General features: G+C 43.3%; 2 protein-coding genes across 9 annotated transcripts in view; both read left to right on the forward strand.

The window, feature by feature from the left end:
- Window positions 1-8,716, forward strand: part of EMC1 (ER membrane protein complex subunit 1) — a 30,698-nt gene extending 21,982 nt beyond the window's left edge. The window contains exons 18-23 of the mRNA XM_060758817.2: window positions 798-935; window positions 1,106-1,279; window positions 1,361-1,571; window positions 2,694-2,778; window positions 2,961-3,090; window positions 7,888-8,716. Of these exons, the coding sequence (XP_060614800.2) occupies window positions 798-935; window positions 1,106-1,279; window positions 1,361-1,571; window positions 2,694-2,778; window positions 2,961-3,090; window positions 7,888-8,067 (918 nt within the window). The 3' untranslated portion in view covers window positions 8,068-8,716. The remainder of the gene's footprint in view (window positions 1-797; window positions 936-1,105; window positions 1,280-1,360; window positions 1,572-2,693; window positions 2,779-2,960; window positions 3,091-7,887) is intronic.
- A 2,121-nt stretch (window positions 8,717-10,837) lies between these two features.
- The window catches only part of UBR4 (ubiquitin protein ligase E3 component n-recognin 4), a 178,840-nt gene continuing 170,940 nt past the window's right edge, over window positions 10,838-18,737 (forward strand). For all 8 annotated transcript variants that reach the window (XM_060758814.2, XM_060758816.2, XM_067472723.1 and 5 more), the window contains exon 1: window positions 10,838-11,041. In XM_060758814.2, coding sequence (XP_060614797.2) covers window positions 10,887-11,041 — 155 coding nt within the window. In that variant the 5' untranslated portion in view covers window positions 10,838-10,886. The remainder of the gene's footprint in view (window positions 11,042-18,737) is intronic.

Genomic DNA, 18,737 nt, shown 5'->3' on the forward strand with positions numbered 1-18,737 from the left:
GAATTTGAATGCAATATTCCTGCTTCTTGGCACAGGGTTGGACTGGATGGCCCATGAGGTCTCTTCCAACTCTGATTCTATGATTCTGTCTGGAGGGGTTGGATGGTGCCATGCCAAAGTTGGTCAGACTAGATGGCCTTTGGGGATCCCTCCCAACTCTAGGATTCCCTCCCAACTCTAGGATTCCCTCCCAACTCTAGGCTTCCCTCCCAACTCTAGGATTCCCTCCCATCTCTAGGATTCCCTCCCAACTCTAGGATTCCCTCCCAACTCTAGGATTCCCTCCCATCCCTAGGATTCCCTCCCAACTCTAGGATTCTCTCTCAACTCTAGGATTCCCTCCCATCTCTAGGATTCCCTCCCAACTCTAGGATTCCCTCCCAACTCTAGGATTCCCTCCCATCCCTAGGATTCCCTCCCAACTCTAGGATTCTCTCTCAACTCTAGGATTCCCTCCCATCTCTAGGATTCCCTCCCAACTCTAGGATTCCCTCCCAACTCTAGGATTCCCTCCCAACTCTAGGATTCCCTGCCAACTCTAGGATTCCCTCCCAACTCTAGGATATATATATGAATATCAATATATCAATTACAACTATCAGTCTGGCTGGATGGTTATCTATCCAGAGGGATCGGACTGGGGTCAGACTGGATGGTCCTTGGGGTCCCTCCCAACTCTAGGATTCCATGATCTATCTATTCTGTGGCTGGGGATGGGATACCTGGGCAATGAAGGCTGTGCTGCCCTGGAAGTGATGTCACGAGGTAAATAGTTTTGTGTTTTTGGTGCCTTTCAGGACCTGACGACGGAGGAGACCTGGGAGATCAGCATTCCTCCCGATCTGCAGCGCATTGTGACGGTGAAAGGGAAGAAGGCCAATGAGCACGTCCACTCGCAGGGACGCGTCATGGGGGACCGCAGTGTGCTGTACAAGGTAACAGAACGACGAGGAACAAGAATAACAGTTATGATATGAGTCCATATAAACAATAACAACAATATAAAATGTAATCAACAATGCTTTGTTGGGTTTTTGAGGGTTGTGGAGGGAGTTGTGGTGGGAGGATTGCCAATCCCAAAGTGCCGGGCTTTGTCCCCTTGCAGTCCTTGAACCCGAACCTGCTGGCGGTGGTGACGGAGAGCGTGGACTCGCACCAGGAGCGCACCTTCATTGGGATCTACCTGATCGACGGGGTCACGGGGCGCATCATCCACTCCTCCGTCCAGAAGAAGGCCAAGGGCCCCGTCCACATTGTCCACTCGGAGAACTGGGTTGTGGTGAGGAAGAGGGGCCTGGGACAATCCGATATATGATACCAGCCCTCCTCAGAGGCTGACCCTCCCTCGCTTTCCCTGTAGTACCAGTACTGGAACGCCAAGGCCCGGCGCAACGAGTTCACGGTGCTGGAGCTGTACGAAGGGACGGAGCAGCACAACGCCACCGCCTTCAGCTCCCTGGACCGGCCGCTCTTGCCTCAGGTCCTGCAGCAGTCCTACATCTTCCCTTCCGCCATCTGCGCCATGGAGGTCACCATCACCGAGAGGGGCATCACCAGCCGCCACTTGCTCAGTTAAGACCTTACTTACTTACGCACTTAAGCGATCCCTCTGTAAACAAAGACCTTGTGTTGATTTCTGTTGCTCCAGGTATTTTTTGCTGGGAGCCTTGTATATCACTTAGTTCTTTGGCTGACTCCTTATCTAATGTTGCAGTTTCTGGCTCTGCTGACCAACCTGAAAGCCCTGCACTTTCCGAGTAAGAGAGAAGCATCATTCCCCTGGCTTGAATCTTCCATCATTTTGTGCCCCAGGAAAGCCCACAGGGAATCCCACAATCCCCTCTAACTCATCAGTGAACCCATCAGCCTCTTTGCCCAACTCCTTATCTAATGTTGCAGTTTCTGGCTCCTCTGACCGACCTGGAAGCCCTGCACTTTCCAAGTCAAATTTTTTTACAGAGAGAAGCATCATTCCCCTGGCTTGAATCTTCCATCATTTTGTGCCCCAGGAAAACCCACAGGCAATCCCACAATCCTCTCTAACTCATCAGTGAACTCATCAGCCTCTTTGCCCGACTCCTTATCTAATGTTCAGTTTCTGGCTCCTCTGAATGACCTGGAAGCTCTACACTTTCTGAGTCAGATTTCTCACAGAGAGAAGCATCATTCCTCTGGCTTGAATCTTCATCATTTTGTGCCCCAGGAAATCCCACAGGCAATCCTGCAATCCTCTCTAACTCATCAGTGAACCCATCAGCCTCTTTGCCCAACTCCTTATCTAATGTTGCAGTTTCCGGCTCCTCTGACCGACCTGGAAGCCCTGCACTTTCCGAGTCAGATTTTTTGACAGAGAGAAGCATCATTCCCCTGACTTGAATCTTTCATCATTTTCAAGTTGCTCCTGACATTATTTATATATATATATATATATATATATATATATATATATATATATATATATACACACACACACACACGCACACGCACACGCACACGCGCACACACACACTAGCGTAACAAGTACCTTATTTTTAAGGTACTCATTACGCACAGACCATTTATATATATATATATATATATATATATATATATATATATATACATACATACATACACACACGAAACATGAAACAAGAAACTGGTTGACTTAGGCTAACCATTCTGCGCCATTCTTCTCCTTCTTCGACATGCAGTTGGGCTCCCATCCGGTGCCATCCTGTCCCTCCCAAAGGCCTTGTTGGACCCTCGGAGGCCGGAAATCCCGACGGAACAGACGAGGTAAGAAAGAGCAGATTCTATGAAAGGTCACAGAACCATGGCATCTTGCTCCAATCACTATAAGGAAACTAAGGAGAGCTGGATCTCCTTTTATTGTAAGCCGTTGGATCCAGTCGTGATGGATTTTGCGGTGGGGAAAGTCTTCGCTGAATAGTTTGCTGCATTGACTTCCTTTCTTGTAGGGAGGAGAACCTGATCCCGTATTCGCCCGACGTCCAGATTCACGCCGAGCGCTTCATCAACTACAACCAGACCATTTCCCGGATGAGGGGCATCTACACTGCTCCCTCGGGCCTCGAGTCCACTTGCCTGGTGAGCGCTTTGAAGCCTTTGGCCCCGAAAACAATGGTGGAGAATGACCCACGGGTTGGCTAGGTGGTGACCAACCAGAGTTCCCATTCTATAAGAGAGGTCAAACTTTGGGATGCTGAGGCGCATGTCGTTTGAGACAAAGAGAAACCACAAAGTCCCCCATCGTCACACACCAGCGCTGGAAAGGCACCTTTGAAGCAATCATAGAATCATAGAATCAAAGAGTTGGAAGAGACCTCATGGGCCATCCAGTCCAACCCCATTCTGCCAAGAAGCAGGAATATTGCATTCAAATCACCCCTGACAGATGGCCATCCAGCCTCTGTTTAAAAGCTTCCAAAGAAGGAGCCTCCACCACACTCCGGGGCAGAGAGTTCCACTGCTGAACGGCTCTCACAGTCAGGAAGTTCTTCCTCATGTTCAGATGGAATTTCCTCTCTTGTAGTTTGAAGCCATTGTTTCATGTCCTAGTCTCCAGGGAAGCAGAAAACAAGCTTGCTCCCTCCTCCCTGTGGCTTCCTCTCACATATTTATACATGGCTATCATATCTCCTCTCAGCCTTCTCTTCTTCAGGCTAAACATGCCCAGCTCCTTAAGCCGCTCCTCATAGGGCTTGTTCTACAGACCTTCTATCATTTTAGTCGCTCTCCTCTGGACACATTCCAGCTTGTCAATATCTCTCTTGAATTGTGGTGCCCAGAATTGGACACAATATTCCAGGTGTGGTCTAACCAAAGCGGAATAGAGGGGTAGCATGACTTCCCTAGATCTAGACACTATGCTCCTATTGATGCAGGCCAAAATCCCATTGGCTTTTTTTGCCGCCACATCACATTCCTGGCTCATGTTTAACTTGTTGTCCACGAGGACTCCAAGATCTTTTTCACACGTACTGCTCTCGAGCCAGGCATTGTCCCCCATTCTGTATCTTTGCATTTCGTTTTTCCTGCCAAAGTGGAGTATCTTGAATCTGTCACTGTTGAAGTTCATTTTGTTAGTTTTGGCCCATCTCTCTAATCTGTCAATCTCACACTCCAGAGTCCAGTATATAAACAAAGCCATTTACTGAAGAATAAATGTAGCTTAGGAGCCCCCGGTGGTGCAGTGGGTTAAACCACTGAGCTGCTAAACTTGTCGACCAAAAGGTCGCAGGTTCGAATCCGGGGAGCGGCGTGAGCTCCCACTGTCAGCCCCAGTTTCTGCCAAACTAACAGTTCAAAAACATGCAAATGTGAGTAGATCAATAGGTACCACTCTGGCGGGAAGGTAACGGCGCTCCATGCAGTCATGCTGGCCACATGACCTTGGAGATGTCTACGTACAACGCCGGCTCTTCAGCTTAGAAATGGAGATGAGCACCACACCCTAGAGTCGGACACGACTAGACTTAATGTCCGGGGAAAACCTTTACCTTAAATGTAGCTTCAGCAAAAGAATAAAAACATAAAATATTGGCCATAAAAAGAAGCAATAATCTTTTAGATTATTTAGATTATTATTTTAGATAATAATCCAAGGACCAAGATACAGGCAAAACCTTTAAACTGAAAACTTGGCATACAAAACAATCCAGAGAAATGAAAATAAACGAAAAGCGTGACAAAGATCGAAAATGTTACAAGAGTCTCTGATCCCAGTGGATTCCTACGCCTTTTCCCTTGGGAAGGCTGAGAAGGTTTTTTTCTTCTTCTTATCTAACAGTCTGAGGGAGCGACGTCTCCCCTCGGCCACCTGTCTTTGTTGACAGATTTTTTTCTATCTACCTCGGAGGCGTTATTCTTCTCTGCATCCCCAATTAACACTTTCTTCTCAAATTCCGACCTTGTTTCTCTTGGGAAAGCCAACTCAGGCCTTTTCAGCCTCTTGCTCTGTCTGCAATGGAACAGCCACTGTTGGCCTGGCAATCGCAGAATCCTCAGCCTCATCATGAATAACACCACTCTCCTGCCCAAAGCCCCCATTTTCAGACCCCTGTGGGTCTGCAGGAGCTTGTTCACTGTTTCTGAAATCTCAGACAGTGCAACAATCACAGGCTGAACCACAACACCCATGACCTTGGAAACGAGATTCCAATTGAACCTTAGGAAGAACTTCCTGACTGTAAGAAGAGCTGTTCAGCAGTGGAACTCTCTGCCTTGGAGTCTGGTGGAAGCTCCTTCCTTGGAGGCTTATACAGAGGTTAGATGTCCATCTGTCTGGGATACTTAGATTGTGCTTTGCCTGCATAGAAGGTGGTTGAACTAGGTGGCCAATGTGGTCTCTTCCAACTCTGGGATTTTGTTGTTATGTCAGACTGTAGGATCTATGTAGCAATATGAAATAACCACTCACAAGCCGCTTTACTTTGAAATGGATATATTGCTTGTATCCCTTCAGCAAAGAAAGACACTACTGGGAGATCAGACAGGCTCCAACTTTGTCCTCCTTTTGGAGTCAACTAAAAACCTTGATGTTCCGATGTGCTCACCAGTAATTCCTTGTCCCCATTGAGCTCTGCACTTTGTTTGACACTCAAATGCTCTATCTCAACATGCTTTATGATAATAATTCCCGCCCAATCTACTAGCTGGTTGCACTTTTCTCACGCTCCAGTAAAATGTATTGTACTCATTGAATGTTCCCCATTTATGTTCTCTTTCCCAGCCATATTGCTTTTATGTGATTCATAATTGTGTTGTTATTGTTTTTATTGATGGTTTTAATGGAAATGTTTTATTTCTATGTTTTAATTGTAATTTTTGGGCTTGTCCCTTGTAAGCCGCCCTGAGTCCCCTGGGGAGATGGTTGGCAGGGTGTAAAAATAAAGTTTATTTATTTATTTATTTATTTATTTGGAGTGCTTCTACCCCGCCCTTCTCAACCCACTAGCGGGGACTCAGGGCGGCTTACAAAAAGGCCCAATTCGATGCCTAACAATTCACAAAATACAATATGCAATACACAAATTTACCATATAATATCAATAATTATAATTATAACTAATTAAAACAGTCAAACAGTATACTAGCAGCAATATCCCAGTTATGGCTGTATCTTGTGGTCAGTGTTCGCCAATTCGTAGTCCCTAATCCATCTAGCATCGTCATTATCCTTTCCTACTCTGGTCATTATTGGTTGTCTTTGTCCATCTGCCAGCTTACCCGAAGGCCTGGTCCCACATCCAGGTTTTTAGCTTCCTTCTGAAAGCAAGGAGGGATGTTGCTGTCCTAATCTCCCCCAGGAGTGCATTCCACAGGCGAGGGGCCACCACCGAGAAGGCCCTGTCCCTCGTCCCCACCAATCTCGTTTGTGATAAAGGTGGGGCTGAGAGCAGGGCCTCCCCCGCAGATCTTAAATTCCAAGGTGGGACGTAGAAGGAGATACGTTCGGACATTATTATTATTATTATATGACCATGGGAGCTTGGACAGGTTGAAATTAGCTGTTCAGTTCCAAGCCTTTCAGAGGAGACAACTTTGCTAAAGGGGAAACCGTCTGTTCATGTTACCAAGTTCTCAACTCCATGGGTTTTATTTATTTATTATTTATTTATTATTACACTTGTATACCGCTAATATCTCAGCCTAAGTCGGCGACTCATTGCGGTTTACAACATCTAAAAACAACAATATTCAATTTAAAAACATAAAAACACATATAAAATACAGAATTATTGGGCCACCAATAACAATCCAAGTGCATCTCGTAACTGGGATCACAATCCAAATTCGTCGTCCGTAATTACCAGTCCTTAATCGTCAAGGTTCGTTTCGTCGGATTATCCGAATGCTTGTTCAAACATCCATGTCTTAAGTTTTTTCCGAAACGCCATCAGCGAAGGGGCTGACCTTATCTCTATAGGGAGGGTGTTCCAAAGCCGGGGGGCCACCACAGAAAAGGCCCTATCTCTCGTTCCCGCCAGCCGCACCTGTGAAGCCGGCGGGATAGAGAGCAGGGCCTCCCCAGAAGATCTTAGGGTCCTGGCGGGCTGATAGGCTGAGATACGTTCGGATAGATAAGTTGGGCCAGAACCGTTTAGGGCTTTAAAGGCCAATGCCAGCACTTTGAATTGAGCCCGGTAGCAGATCGGCAGCCAGTGGAGCTGGTACAGCAGAGGAGTTGTGCGCTCCCTGTGCCCCGCTCCTGTTAGTATCATGGCTGCCGCCCGTTGGACTAATTGGAGCTTCCGGGCTGTCTTTTGTATCACTAAGATTCTTGTTCCACGTTCCTGCCTTTGCCTATATATCTTGGAGGAGTTTTTGCCTTTCTGTAAGACTGTAGGATCTATATGGAAATATTAAATAACCACTCACAAGCCGTTTTTGCTTTGAAATGGATATATTGCTTGTATCTCTTCAGCAAAGAAAGACTCTGCTGACTTTTTCCCACCACCACTTCCTTTTATACACATTTCCTGTCCATCTCCCCTCTTCTCAGTTTCCTTATTAGAACTTGTTGCTTCACAAGTTCCAGTACAAGGTTTCCAACGCACTCTGCTGGCTTTAAAATGTCACAGAGAGAGAACTGATTCAGCCAGGATGATTCAGTCAGGATGTCACGGAGGGAATTTGTGAGTCAGAAATTGACTCCTGACATGTTACTATTGTTGTGGTTGTTGTTAAGCAGGGGCTGGATGGTCATCTTTTGGGGGAGCTTTGAGATTTCCTTCCAGGCAGAAGGGGGTTCAACTAAATGCCCTTTGAGTCTCGTACAAATCTAGTATATTATTATTATTATTATTATTATTATTATTTCTCCCCGGCTAGTAATAATATGGACTAACAGCTCTATCTCTCTATGGTTTTTTCGTCCCGCAGGTGGTGGCATACGGGCTGGACCTCTACCAGACCCGGGTCTACCCTTCCAAGCAGTTCGACGTCCTGAAGGACGACTATGACTACGTCCTGATCAGCAGTGTCCTCTTTGGCCTGGTCTTTGCCACCATGATCACCAAGCGGCTGGCCCAGGTCAAGCTGCTCAACCGGGCCTGGCGCTAACTCACCAATTTGGCCATGAGCCCCGGAGAGGCGCAAAGAAAGGCTCCTCGCTTGTGGGAAGGAAGCTGCATCCGGTTACTTGACAGTCTCAGAAGCACAGGCGAATTCGGCATTGAGAGCCTCCGTCCTTGTCTGTTCAGGATCAGGTGCCTTTAGGGCAGACCTGGGCCAACTTCGGCCCTTCTGGATGTTTTGGACTCCAATCCCCACAATTCCTAACAGCCTCAGGCCCTTTCCTTTTCCCCCACAGCCACTTAAGCAGAGCCTAACATTGGTTATGGGCCCAGCGCTTGGCTTAAACGGGCGAGGGGGGTAAAGGAGGCAGTTAAGAATGGTGGGAGTTGGAGTCCAAAACACCTGAAGGGGCAGAGTTGGTCCAAACGATTCATAAGAAACAATGAATGTTACGATAACTATGGAGAAATATGGCACATGGGTCTCGCCATTCGGACTACTTTTCCCAAGGGAAGCAACACTGACTTTTGGATATTTATTTCTTTCGGCTGCACTGAAACGGTTCGGATCGAGAATTCCTCGTCGTCGTTTTCGATATCCTGCTCTTTAAATGAGATAGTGAACTGTCTTGTTAACTTTGTAATTGGGGGAACATGGGAAGCCCGCCTTAAAACAACGATCCTTAACGAAATCAGTTTTGCCTTCTTGCTTTGTTTTGATTCTGCGGCATAATAATAATAATAATAATAATAATAATAAGTCACATCAAGGTGATGCATGTCATACGCCAGAAAATAAGGAGAACACAAGAATGGCCATCAGATTGGGGGAAAAAATCAACATATAATATGTTATTAATATAATATAATTAATTTAATATGTTATAATAATATAATATTTAATTCTTTCTTTTGATTCTGTGACATTATTTATTTATTTATTTGTCGTGTCAGAGCAGCCAGTCCATTATATTACATTTCTAACAGAACAAAGCAAACAAACAGAAAAATACACAACTTGCGAGTTTGTTAGCTAGTTAAATGTCCTTTGACCAGTATCTGGCCACTTGGAGTGCTTCCGGTGTTGCTGCAAGAAGGTCCTCCATTGTGACATTATAGTATATTAGTATATTAATATATTATAATAATAGGTTATTAATATACTATTTATAATACATGAATTGATATAATATACAAACATATATTTCAGTATAGTAATATATAATAATAAATTATTAATGTAATATAATGTGCTCAATACAATATACTAATAAATATATAATATATAATAATCACAATATATTAATGAATATAACATACTAATATAATATTAATATAATATATATTACTACTACTAATAAATTAATATAATGTAATGTGCTCATTATAATATACTTTTTAATATAATATATATATTACATAGTAGACAATATATTAATATTAATATATAATGTATTAGTATGTTATATTAGTATATTATTAGTATATATATTAATATATTAATATATAATATTCTAATTAATATAACAATATATTAATATATACTAATTATAATATACTAACATACTAATACATTATATATTAATATTAATATATTGTCTACTATGTAATATATAACAATATATTTTGTTATATAATATATACTATGTAATATATTATTATAATATACATTATCAATGTAATGGTATTTTAATATAATATTAGAATAATATATTAATATATAGTATATGATATATATCACAATATATTATGTTATATTAATATTATATTTATGTAATATAACAATATATTGTGATATATATCATATTATATATTAACAATATGTTATATTAATATTATATTATATTTATGTAATGGTATTTTAATATACAAATACTCTAAGGCAAATATATATTATCTATGAACTATCTATCTATAACTATCTATCTATAAGCTTTGGCAAATACGTGATAAGGATGGCCTGTACGGACTGCAAGCCAGACCAGACACACTTCTGATCTAAAGGAATGGAGCCAAAAAGTCTTTCTGCCAAGCTCTGAGCCAGAATGGGCTGAACCAACTGAGCTCGGCCTCTAGGGGAATCCTAAACTCCTACTCTAAACTTGGCAAAATGGAACAGTCCAACATGCAACAAGGAAATAATACTAGGACGAGACATCACATTAATATTATATTTATGTAATGGTATTTTAATATATTAATAAAACATAATATATTGGTACATATATCATATACTATATATTAATATATTACTAATACTATATTAAAATACCATTACGTTAATATATTAATATAACATAATATATTGTGATATATATCCTATACTATATATTAATATATTACTCTAATATATTAATATATAGCATATGATATATATCACAATATATTATGTTATAAAATATATTCGATTTTTGGTTTTGGAAAGGATTCTTCCATGTCTCTAAGTGTGGCAGAGCTCAAGCTTGGGCTCAGAAATATCGATTTGGGACCAAAAGCCATCCAAAATCAGCCTGGGAAAGCTTTGATATTGACATGTGCACAGGACGCATGCGCAGACCCTCCTAAAGGGAGGCAAAGTCGCTGACTCACTCGGCTGCGCATGCGCCTTCTCACGGCTTCGAAGAAACGAAACTGAATAGGTGAGGGAATGACGAAGCATTTAACACTTCCGGTGCTCATTCGGCTGCCTAGCCAAAGCGGGGAGAGTGGAAAGAATGGTATAAGAGAGAGTGGATATTCGACTGGGAGCCGGAAGTGTCTCTACAAAAGCCTTACCTCTATGGAGTAAACAGTGGGGGGGAAGGAGGTGTTGACGCCACTTCCGGTGAGGGAGAGCCAGACCGGAAGTGGCTGTGAGGCGGCAAGATGTCGGCCTCGGCGGGGCCCTCTTCGTCGTCGCCGGCTTCCCCGGAGCGGGAGCCCACCCGGTGGGAGACGGCGGTGCGGCCCTTGCTCTCCGCCTCCTACTCGGCCTTCGAGAGGCGCGAGCTCCCGCAACTCCTCGCCTCCGTGATCGAGAGGTAAGCTAGGCCTCAAAGGGGGCGGGGCTTGCGCGGGGGGGCGGGGCTTGGCTAGGCCACGCCCCTGCCTTACTCTGAGGGGATTTGAGGCCTAGCCGTTATGACAAAGCCTATGGTTGTGGTGGATTTCAAGCGATTCCCTTCCTGTTGTGGGCTTTTCTATGGCCTGGGCCAACTTGGGCCTTCCTCCAGGTGTTTTGGACTCCAACTCCCACCATTCCCCAAGTTTGCCCAGGCCTGTCATTATAGATAAGGGGATCCAATGGCAAGGACAAATGACCAGCCACTGCCAGAAGGGACAGAGAGTTTCATCTATGCTGATGATCGTGCCATCACCGCTTAAGTAGGAGCTTTGAGAGGGTTGAACAGAAGCTCTCCGAAGCTGTAGGTGCTCTCACTGCCTATTACAGGGAAAACCAACTGATCCCTAATCCATCTAAAACACAGACATGTGCCTTTCACCTTAAGAACGGCGCAAGGTGGCCATGGCGGTGGTGGGCTTCAATCTGGGCTCCCAGAGCTGCTACATCGCGGTTGCCAGGGCCGGAGGCATCGAGATGGTGGCCAACGAGTTCAGCGATCGCTGCACCCCGTCAGTGGTGTCTTTTGGGTCCAAAAACAGAGCAATTGGAGTAGCTGCTAAGAATCAACTAATTACACATGCCAACAACACAGTATTTAATTTCAAGAGATTCCATGGGCGTGCATTTAGTGACCCTTTTGTCCAAAAGGAGAAAGAACACGTGAGCTACTGTGAAAAATGGAAATGTTGGAATAAAAGTAACATATATGGACGATGAGCATTTATTCAGCGTCGAGCAGATAACAGCTATGCTATTGACTAAACTGAAGGAGACTGCTGAAAATAACCTCAAAAAGCCTGTAACCTTAAGAACAGACAAGCATCCTGAGCTCTGAGGATGACCTGGGAAGGAATCCCACGGGAGCATTGCAGCGCACCCAAATACCTGGGAGTCACTTTGGACCATGCTCTGACCTACAAGAAGCACTGCCTGAATATCAAGAAAAAAGTGGGTGCTAGAAACAATATCATACAAAAGCTGACTGGCACAACCTGGGGATCACAACCAGACACAGTGAAGACATCTGCCCTTGCGCTATGCTACTCTGGTGCTGAGTATGCATGCCCAGTGTGGAACACATCTCACCACGCTAAAACAGTGCATGTGGCTCTTAATGAGACATGCCGCAATATCACAGGGTGTCTGTGCCCTACACCACTGGAGAAATTACACTGCTTAGCCGGTATTGCACCACCTGACATCTGCCAGGAAGTGGCAGCCAATAGTGAAAGGACCAAGGCAGAGACATCTCCAGCTCATCCCCTGTTTGGGTATCAGCCAGCCCGTCAACAACTTAAATCTAGAAATAGTTTTCTAAGATCTACAGAGACACTCACTGGAACACCTCAGCAAGCGAGAGTCCAAAAGTGGCAGGCTCAAACCCAGAACCTGAATCAATGGCTGATACCAAATGAGAGACTCCCCCCTGGGCACACAGAAGACTGGGCGACTTGGACGGCGCTGAACAGACTGCGCTCTGGCACCACGAGATGCAGAGCCAACCTTCAGAAATGGGGCTACAAAGTGGAATCCTCGACATGCGAGTGCGGAGAAGAGCAAACCACTGACCACCTGCTGCAATGCAACCTGAGCCCTGCCGCATGCACCATGGAGGACCTTCTTGCAGCAACACCAGAAGCACTCCAAGTGGCCAGATACTGGTCAAAGGACATTTAATCAACTACCAAACTCGCAAATTTTGTATTCTGTATTTTGTATTTTTGTGTTTTGTCTGTTTGTTTGCTTTGTTCTGTTAGAAATGTAATATAATTGACTGGTTGCTGATGACTCGATAAATAAATAAATAAATAAATAAATATGGCAAGGACAGTATTTGGAGGCCTAAAAGCTTATTGTTGTCGTATGTTTCAAGGGCTTCCTTCCTTTTATGTGGTTTGCTATGTTTTCAAGCAGACCTGAGCCAACTTGGGCCTTCCTCCATATGTTTTGGACTACAACTCCCACCATTCCCCAAGTTTGCCCAGGCCTGTCATTACAGATAACGGGATCCAATGGCAAGTATAGTATTTCGAGGGCTAAAACCTCTGAACAAGCCTGGGTAAACTTGGGAATGGTTGGAGTTGTAGTCCAAAACACATGGAGGAAGGCCGAAGCCTGCTTAAAAACCCCACAAAATGTATGACAATCACAAGGCTTTAGGCCTCAAAGTACTGTCATTACCATTACGTGGGGCTGCCCTTGAAGACGGCCCGGAAGCTTCAGCTGGTTCAGCGCGCGGCAGCCATGTTACTAACTGGAGCGGGAGGCAGGGAGCACACAACGCCCTTGTTGTCCCAGCTCCACTGGCTGCCGATTTGCTACCGGACCCAATTTAAGGTGCTGGTTTTGACCTACAAAGCCCTAAACGGCTCCGGCCCAAAATACCTTTCGGACCGCATCTTGGCCTACGAGCCCACGAGGACCTTGAGATCGTCTGGGGAGGCCCTTCTCTCGATCCCGCCTGCCTCACAGGCACGTCTGGCGGGGACGAGGGAGAGGGCCTTCTCGGTGGTGGCCCCCCGGCTGTGGAACACTCTCCCTGCAGACATCAGACAGGCGCTCTCCCTTATGTCCTTCCGAAAAAGCCTTAAGACATGGCTATTCGAGAAGGCATTTAACTAAGTGCTATAAAAATGTGGTAAAGACGACTGGAAAGGAACAAGGAATATGAGATTGGTTATGATTCCACTATGAGACGAAGCGGATTTTTAGTGTAATTTTGTAATTGTTGTATTGTTAATATGTTGTTGTAATTGCCTCTTTGTAAATTGCCTTTTTATATGTGTTGTACACCGCCATGAGTCGCCCTAAAGGGCTGAGAATGGCGGTTAATAAATGCATCAAATAAATAAATAAATAAATAAATAAATTCAATTCCCCTTATCTATAATGATCCATTAAAACAAGCCTGGGCCAACTTGGGAATTGTGGGAGTTGTAGTCCAAAGCATCTGGAGGAAGGCCGAAACCTGCTTGAAGGGGATCCAATGGCAATGACAGTATTTGGAGGCCTAAAAGCTTGTTGTTGTCGTATGTTTTAAGGGTTTCCTTCCTTTTGTGTGGTTTGCTATGTTTTCAAGCAGGCCTGGGCCAATTTGGGCCTTCCTCCACGTGTTTTCGACTCCAACTCCCACCATTCCTCAAGTTTGCCCAGGCCTGTCATTACAGATAATGGGATCCAATGGCAAGGACAGTATTTGGAGGCCTAAAAGCTTATTGTTGTCATACATTTCCTTTTGTGCGGTTTGCTATGTTTTCAAGGAGGCCTGGGCCAGCTTTGGCCCTTCCTCCCGATGTTTTAGACTCCAACTCCCACAATTCCCTGTTAGGAATTGTGGGAGTTAGATTCCAAAGCACCTGGAGGGCCCAAATTTTCCCAGACCTGTTTTAAAGGAGCATTATAGATAAGGGGATCCAATGGCAAGGACAGTATTTGGACGCCTAAAAGCTTATGATTGTCGTGCATTTCAAAGGATTCCTTTCCTTTTGTGGGGCTTGCAATGTTTTCAAGCAGGCCTGGGCCAACTTCAGCCTTCCTCCAGATGTTTTGGACTACAACTCCCACAATTCCGAAGTTTACCCAGGCTTGTTTTAAAGGGTCCAATGGCAATGACAGTATTTCAAAGCCTAAAAGCTTATTATTGCCATACATTTAAAGGGTTTTCCTGTGTTTGGAAGCGTGTCTGTTATTCAAGGAGCAGAAATCCTATCCCTTATTTCAAGGGTTTCCTTTAATTCAAGGCCAGAAAACATTATTATTATTTTTATTATTGTTGTTATTATTTATGTATTGTGTCAAAAGCAGCATAAGGGTACAGTTATAATGTGTCTATAAAAGAACACAAAGTTAAAATAAATGTGTTGTCGGCGGCTTTCATGGCCGGAATCACTGGGTTGCTGTGTTTTCCATGCTGGCCATGTTCCAGCAGCATTCTCCCCTGACGTTTTGCCCACATCTATGGCAGGCATCCTCAGTGGTCGCGGGGTGTATATATATGTGTGGAATGATGTGCAGGGTGGGAGAAAGAACTCTTGTCTCCTTGAGGCAAGTGTGAATGTTGCAATTGGCCGACTTGATTAGCCTTGCAGCTGCAAAGTCAATCAGTGAGGGTCCCTGCATAGCAGTCTGTTGGAAAGGAGGCAAGTGGACTGTGTATAAGTGGACTGTGTGCTTGATTAGCATTGAGTAGCCTTACAGCTGCAAAGTCAGTCAGTGAAGGTATCTGCATAGAGGTCTGTTGGAAACAAGGCAAGTGGGATTAATATACCTGTTGAATAATGTCCAGGGTGGGAAAAAGAAGTCTTGGCTGTTGGAGGCAAGTGTGAACGTTGCAATTAGCAAGCTTGAATAGCATTGAATAGCTTTTCAGCTTCAAGGTCTGTCTGTTTACTGCCTGGGGGAATCCTTTGTTGGGAGGTGTTAGCTGGCCCTGATTGATTCATGTCAGGAATTCCTGTTTACTTCCCTGATTTTAGAGTTTTTTTAAAAAATACTCCAGATTGTGTTCATTTTCTTTGTTTACATTTTCAGAAAGGAGGAAACAACAAAATCAGGCTACCAGTATTAAAAAACTGTTTGAGCTCATATACAAACAGCCATTATTATTATTATTATTATTATTATTATTATTATTATTATTATTTACAGCATTTATAATAATATTTTTATTATTAATATTATTATTATTTATAATAATCATCACAAAAACAGGCTACCAGTATTAAAAAACTGTTTGACCTCATATACAAACAGCCATTATTATTATTATTGTTGTTATTTACAGCATTTATAACAATATTTTTATTATTAATAATATTATTTATAATAATAATAATCACAAAACCAGGCTGCCAGTATTAAAAAACTGTTTGACCTCATATACAAACAGCCATTATTATTATTATTATTATTATTATTATTATTATTATTTACAGCATTTATAATATTTTTTATTATTAATAATATTATTTATAATAATAATAATCACAAAACCAGGCTACCAGTATTAAAAAACTGTTTGACCTCATATACAAACAGCCATTATTGTGGCGCAGTGGTTTAAAGCACTGAGCTGCTGAGCTTGTTGATTGAAAGGTCGCAGGTTCGATTCCGGGGAGGGGCGTGAGCTTCCTCTGTCAGCCCTAGCTTCTGCCAACCTAGCAGTTCGAAAACATGCAAATATGAGTAGATCAATAGGTACCGCTCTGGCGGGGAGGTAACGGCGCTCCATGCAGTCATGCCGGCCACATGACCTTGGAGGTGTCTACGGACAACGCTGGCTCTTCGGCTTAGAAATGGAGATGAGCACCACACCCCAGAGTCAGACATGACTGGACTTAATGTCAGGGGACTACCTTTACCTTTACTATTATTATTATTTATAGCATTTATAATAATATTTTATTAATAATAATATTATTATTTATAATAATAATAATAATAATAATAATCACAAAAGCAGGCTACCAGTATTAAAAAACTGTTTGAGCTCATATACAAACAGCCATTATTATTATTATTTACAGCATTTATAATAATATTTTATTATTAATATTAACATTTATAATAATAATCACAAAATCAGGCTACCAGTATTAAAAACTGTTTGAGCTCATATACAAACAGCCATTATTATTATTATTTACAGCATTTATAATAATATTTTATTATTATTAATATTAATATTTATAATAATAATCACAAAATCAGGCTACCAGTATTAAAAACTGTTTGAGCTCATATACAGTCATTATTATTATTATTATTATTATTATGTATAGCATTTATAATAGTATTTTATTATTAATAATATTATTATTTATAATAATAATAATAATAATAATAATCACAAAATCAGGCTACCAGTATTAAAAAACTGTTTGAGCTCATATACAAACAGCCATTATACTAAGTAATGTTTACCTTGTTTGAATGTTTATTTTAGCACCATTTTAGAACCTCTCTCTTCTTTAGACCTATGAACACATTTATATAGATGTGGACTGTTTACCTAGATGACACACAGGACTAGCAGGAACCAGATTAATTGTGTGAAGGGATCTGTGTTGGCCTCCTCTCTGTGTGTTAGTCTGTGTTTATCCAGTGCTATTGTGCCGTTGCCGGCTCCGGATCCCGTGTTCTGCAAAGTTGCACAAACGGCTTGTGCTTCGCTGCATGGGATAATGGATCCTCGTGTTTCCAAAGCTCTGGTGAACTCTGTGCATACAACACAAGCTTGAAAGAGCTTAAAAACAAGCTCCGAACAGCTCCTGTAAAAGATTGGTGTGGCTTACTTTGCTCTTTCTCTGCCTTATTTATTTATTTAAAACATTTCTATTCCGCCCTTCTCACCCCGAAGGGGACTCAGGGCGGAGCACAGCATATACACGGCAAACATTCAATGCCGGGACACAAATTCACATACAATACATAACCATTAAAAAACATTTATCAAAATATTAAAATACACCATTTAAAACCATCCTAGTTATCCGCGTCAAATCTAATTGACCTGGTCATCTTTCCTATTGGCACTTTATTGCCCTGTCCCAAAAACTTGGTAACACAGCCAAGTTTTGACCATCCTTCTAAAGGACAGGAGAGAGGGGGGCGACCTGATCTCAACAGGAAGGGAGTTCCATAGCCGGGGAGCAATCACCAAGAAGGCTCTGTCTCTCGTCCCCCCCCCCCCCCCCCAATCACGCCTGTGACATTGGCGGGACGGAAAGCAGGGCCTCCCCGGAGAATCTTATTCTCCGCGATGGTTTATAAGGGGAGGTGTGTTCGGACAGGTAATTTGGGCCGGGGCCGTTTAAGGCCAGCACTTTGACTTGTGTCCGGTAGCAGACTGGCAGCCAGTGGAGCTGGCGTAACAAGGGAGTTGTATACTCCCTGTATACCGCCCCAGTTATTAACCTGGTTGCCTCTCGTTGGACTATTTGAAGCTTCCGAGCAGTCTTCAAAGGCAACCCCACGTAGAGTGTGTTGCAGTAGTCTATCCTAGATGTAACGAGAGCGTGGATCACCGTGGCCAAGTCTGACTTCCCAAGGTACGGGCGCAGCTGGCGCACAAGTTTTAATTGTGGGAATGCTCACCTGGCCACCGCTGCAACTTGGGATTCCAGGCTCAGAACCTGGGCCTTCAAGGACATTTAACCAAATACCAAACTTGCAAAATCTGTATGGTTTTTTTTCTTTCTTTCTTCTTTTTCCTTTTCTTTTTAATCTCTGTGTTTGTTTTGCTCTGTTAGAATTGTAATACAATGGTTGCTGATGACACGATAAATAATAAGGGGAGTGTGACCCCATCCAGCACAGGTTGCGACCCTATACCCTGTTTGGTCTTGCGACTGACCAGGAGGACCTCTGTCTTGTTGGATTCAACTTCAATTTACTTGCACTTATCCAGACCGTGACAGCCATGAACTAGATAAGTTGTGAGATCTGTTGGAAACTAGGCAAGTGAGGTTTCTGTATCTGGAATGATGTCCAGGGTGGGAGAAAGAACTCTTGTCTGATGGAAGCAAGTGGGAATGTTGCAAATGATCAACTTTGAATAGCCTTGCAGCTTCAAAGCCTGGCTATGAGGGGTTGGGAGGTGTGTTGGAATCGAG

Source organism: Anolis sagrei, chromosome 13 (assembly GCF_037176765.1).
Source record: "Anolis sagrei isolate rAnoSag1 chromosome 13, rAnoSag1.mat, whole genome shotgun sequence".
Lineage (NCBI taxonomy): Eukaryota > Metazoa > Chordata > Lepidosauria > Squamata > Dactyloidae > Anolis > Anolis sagrei.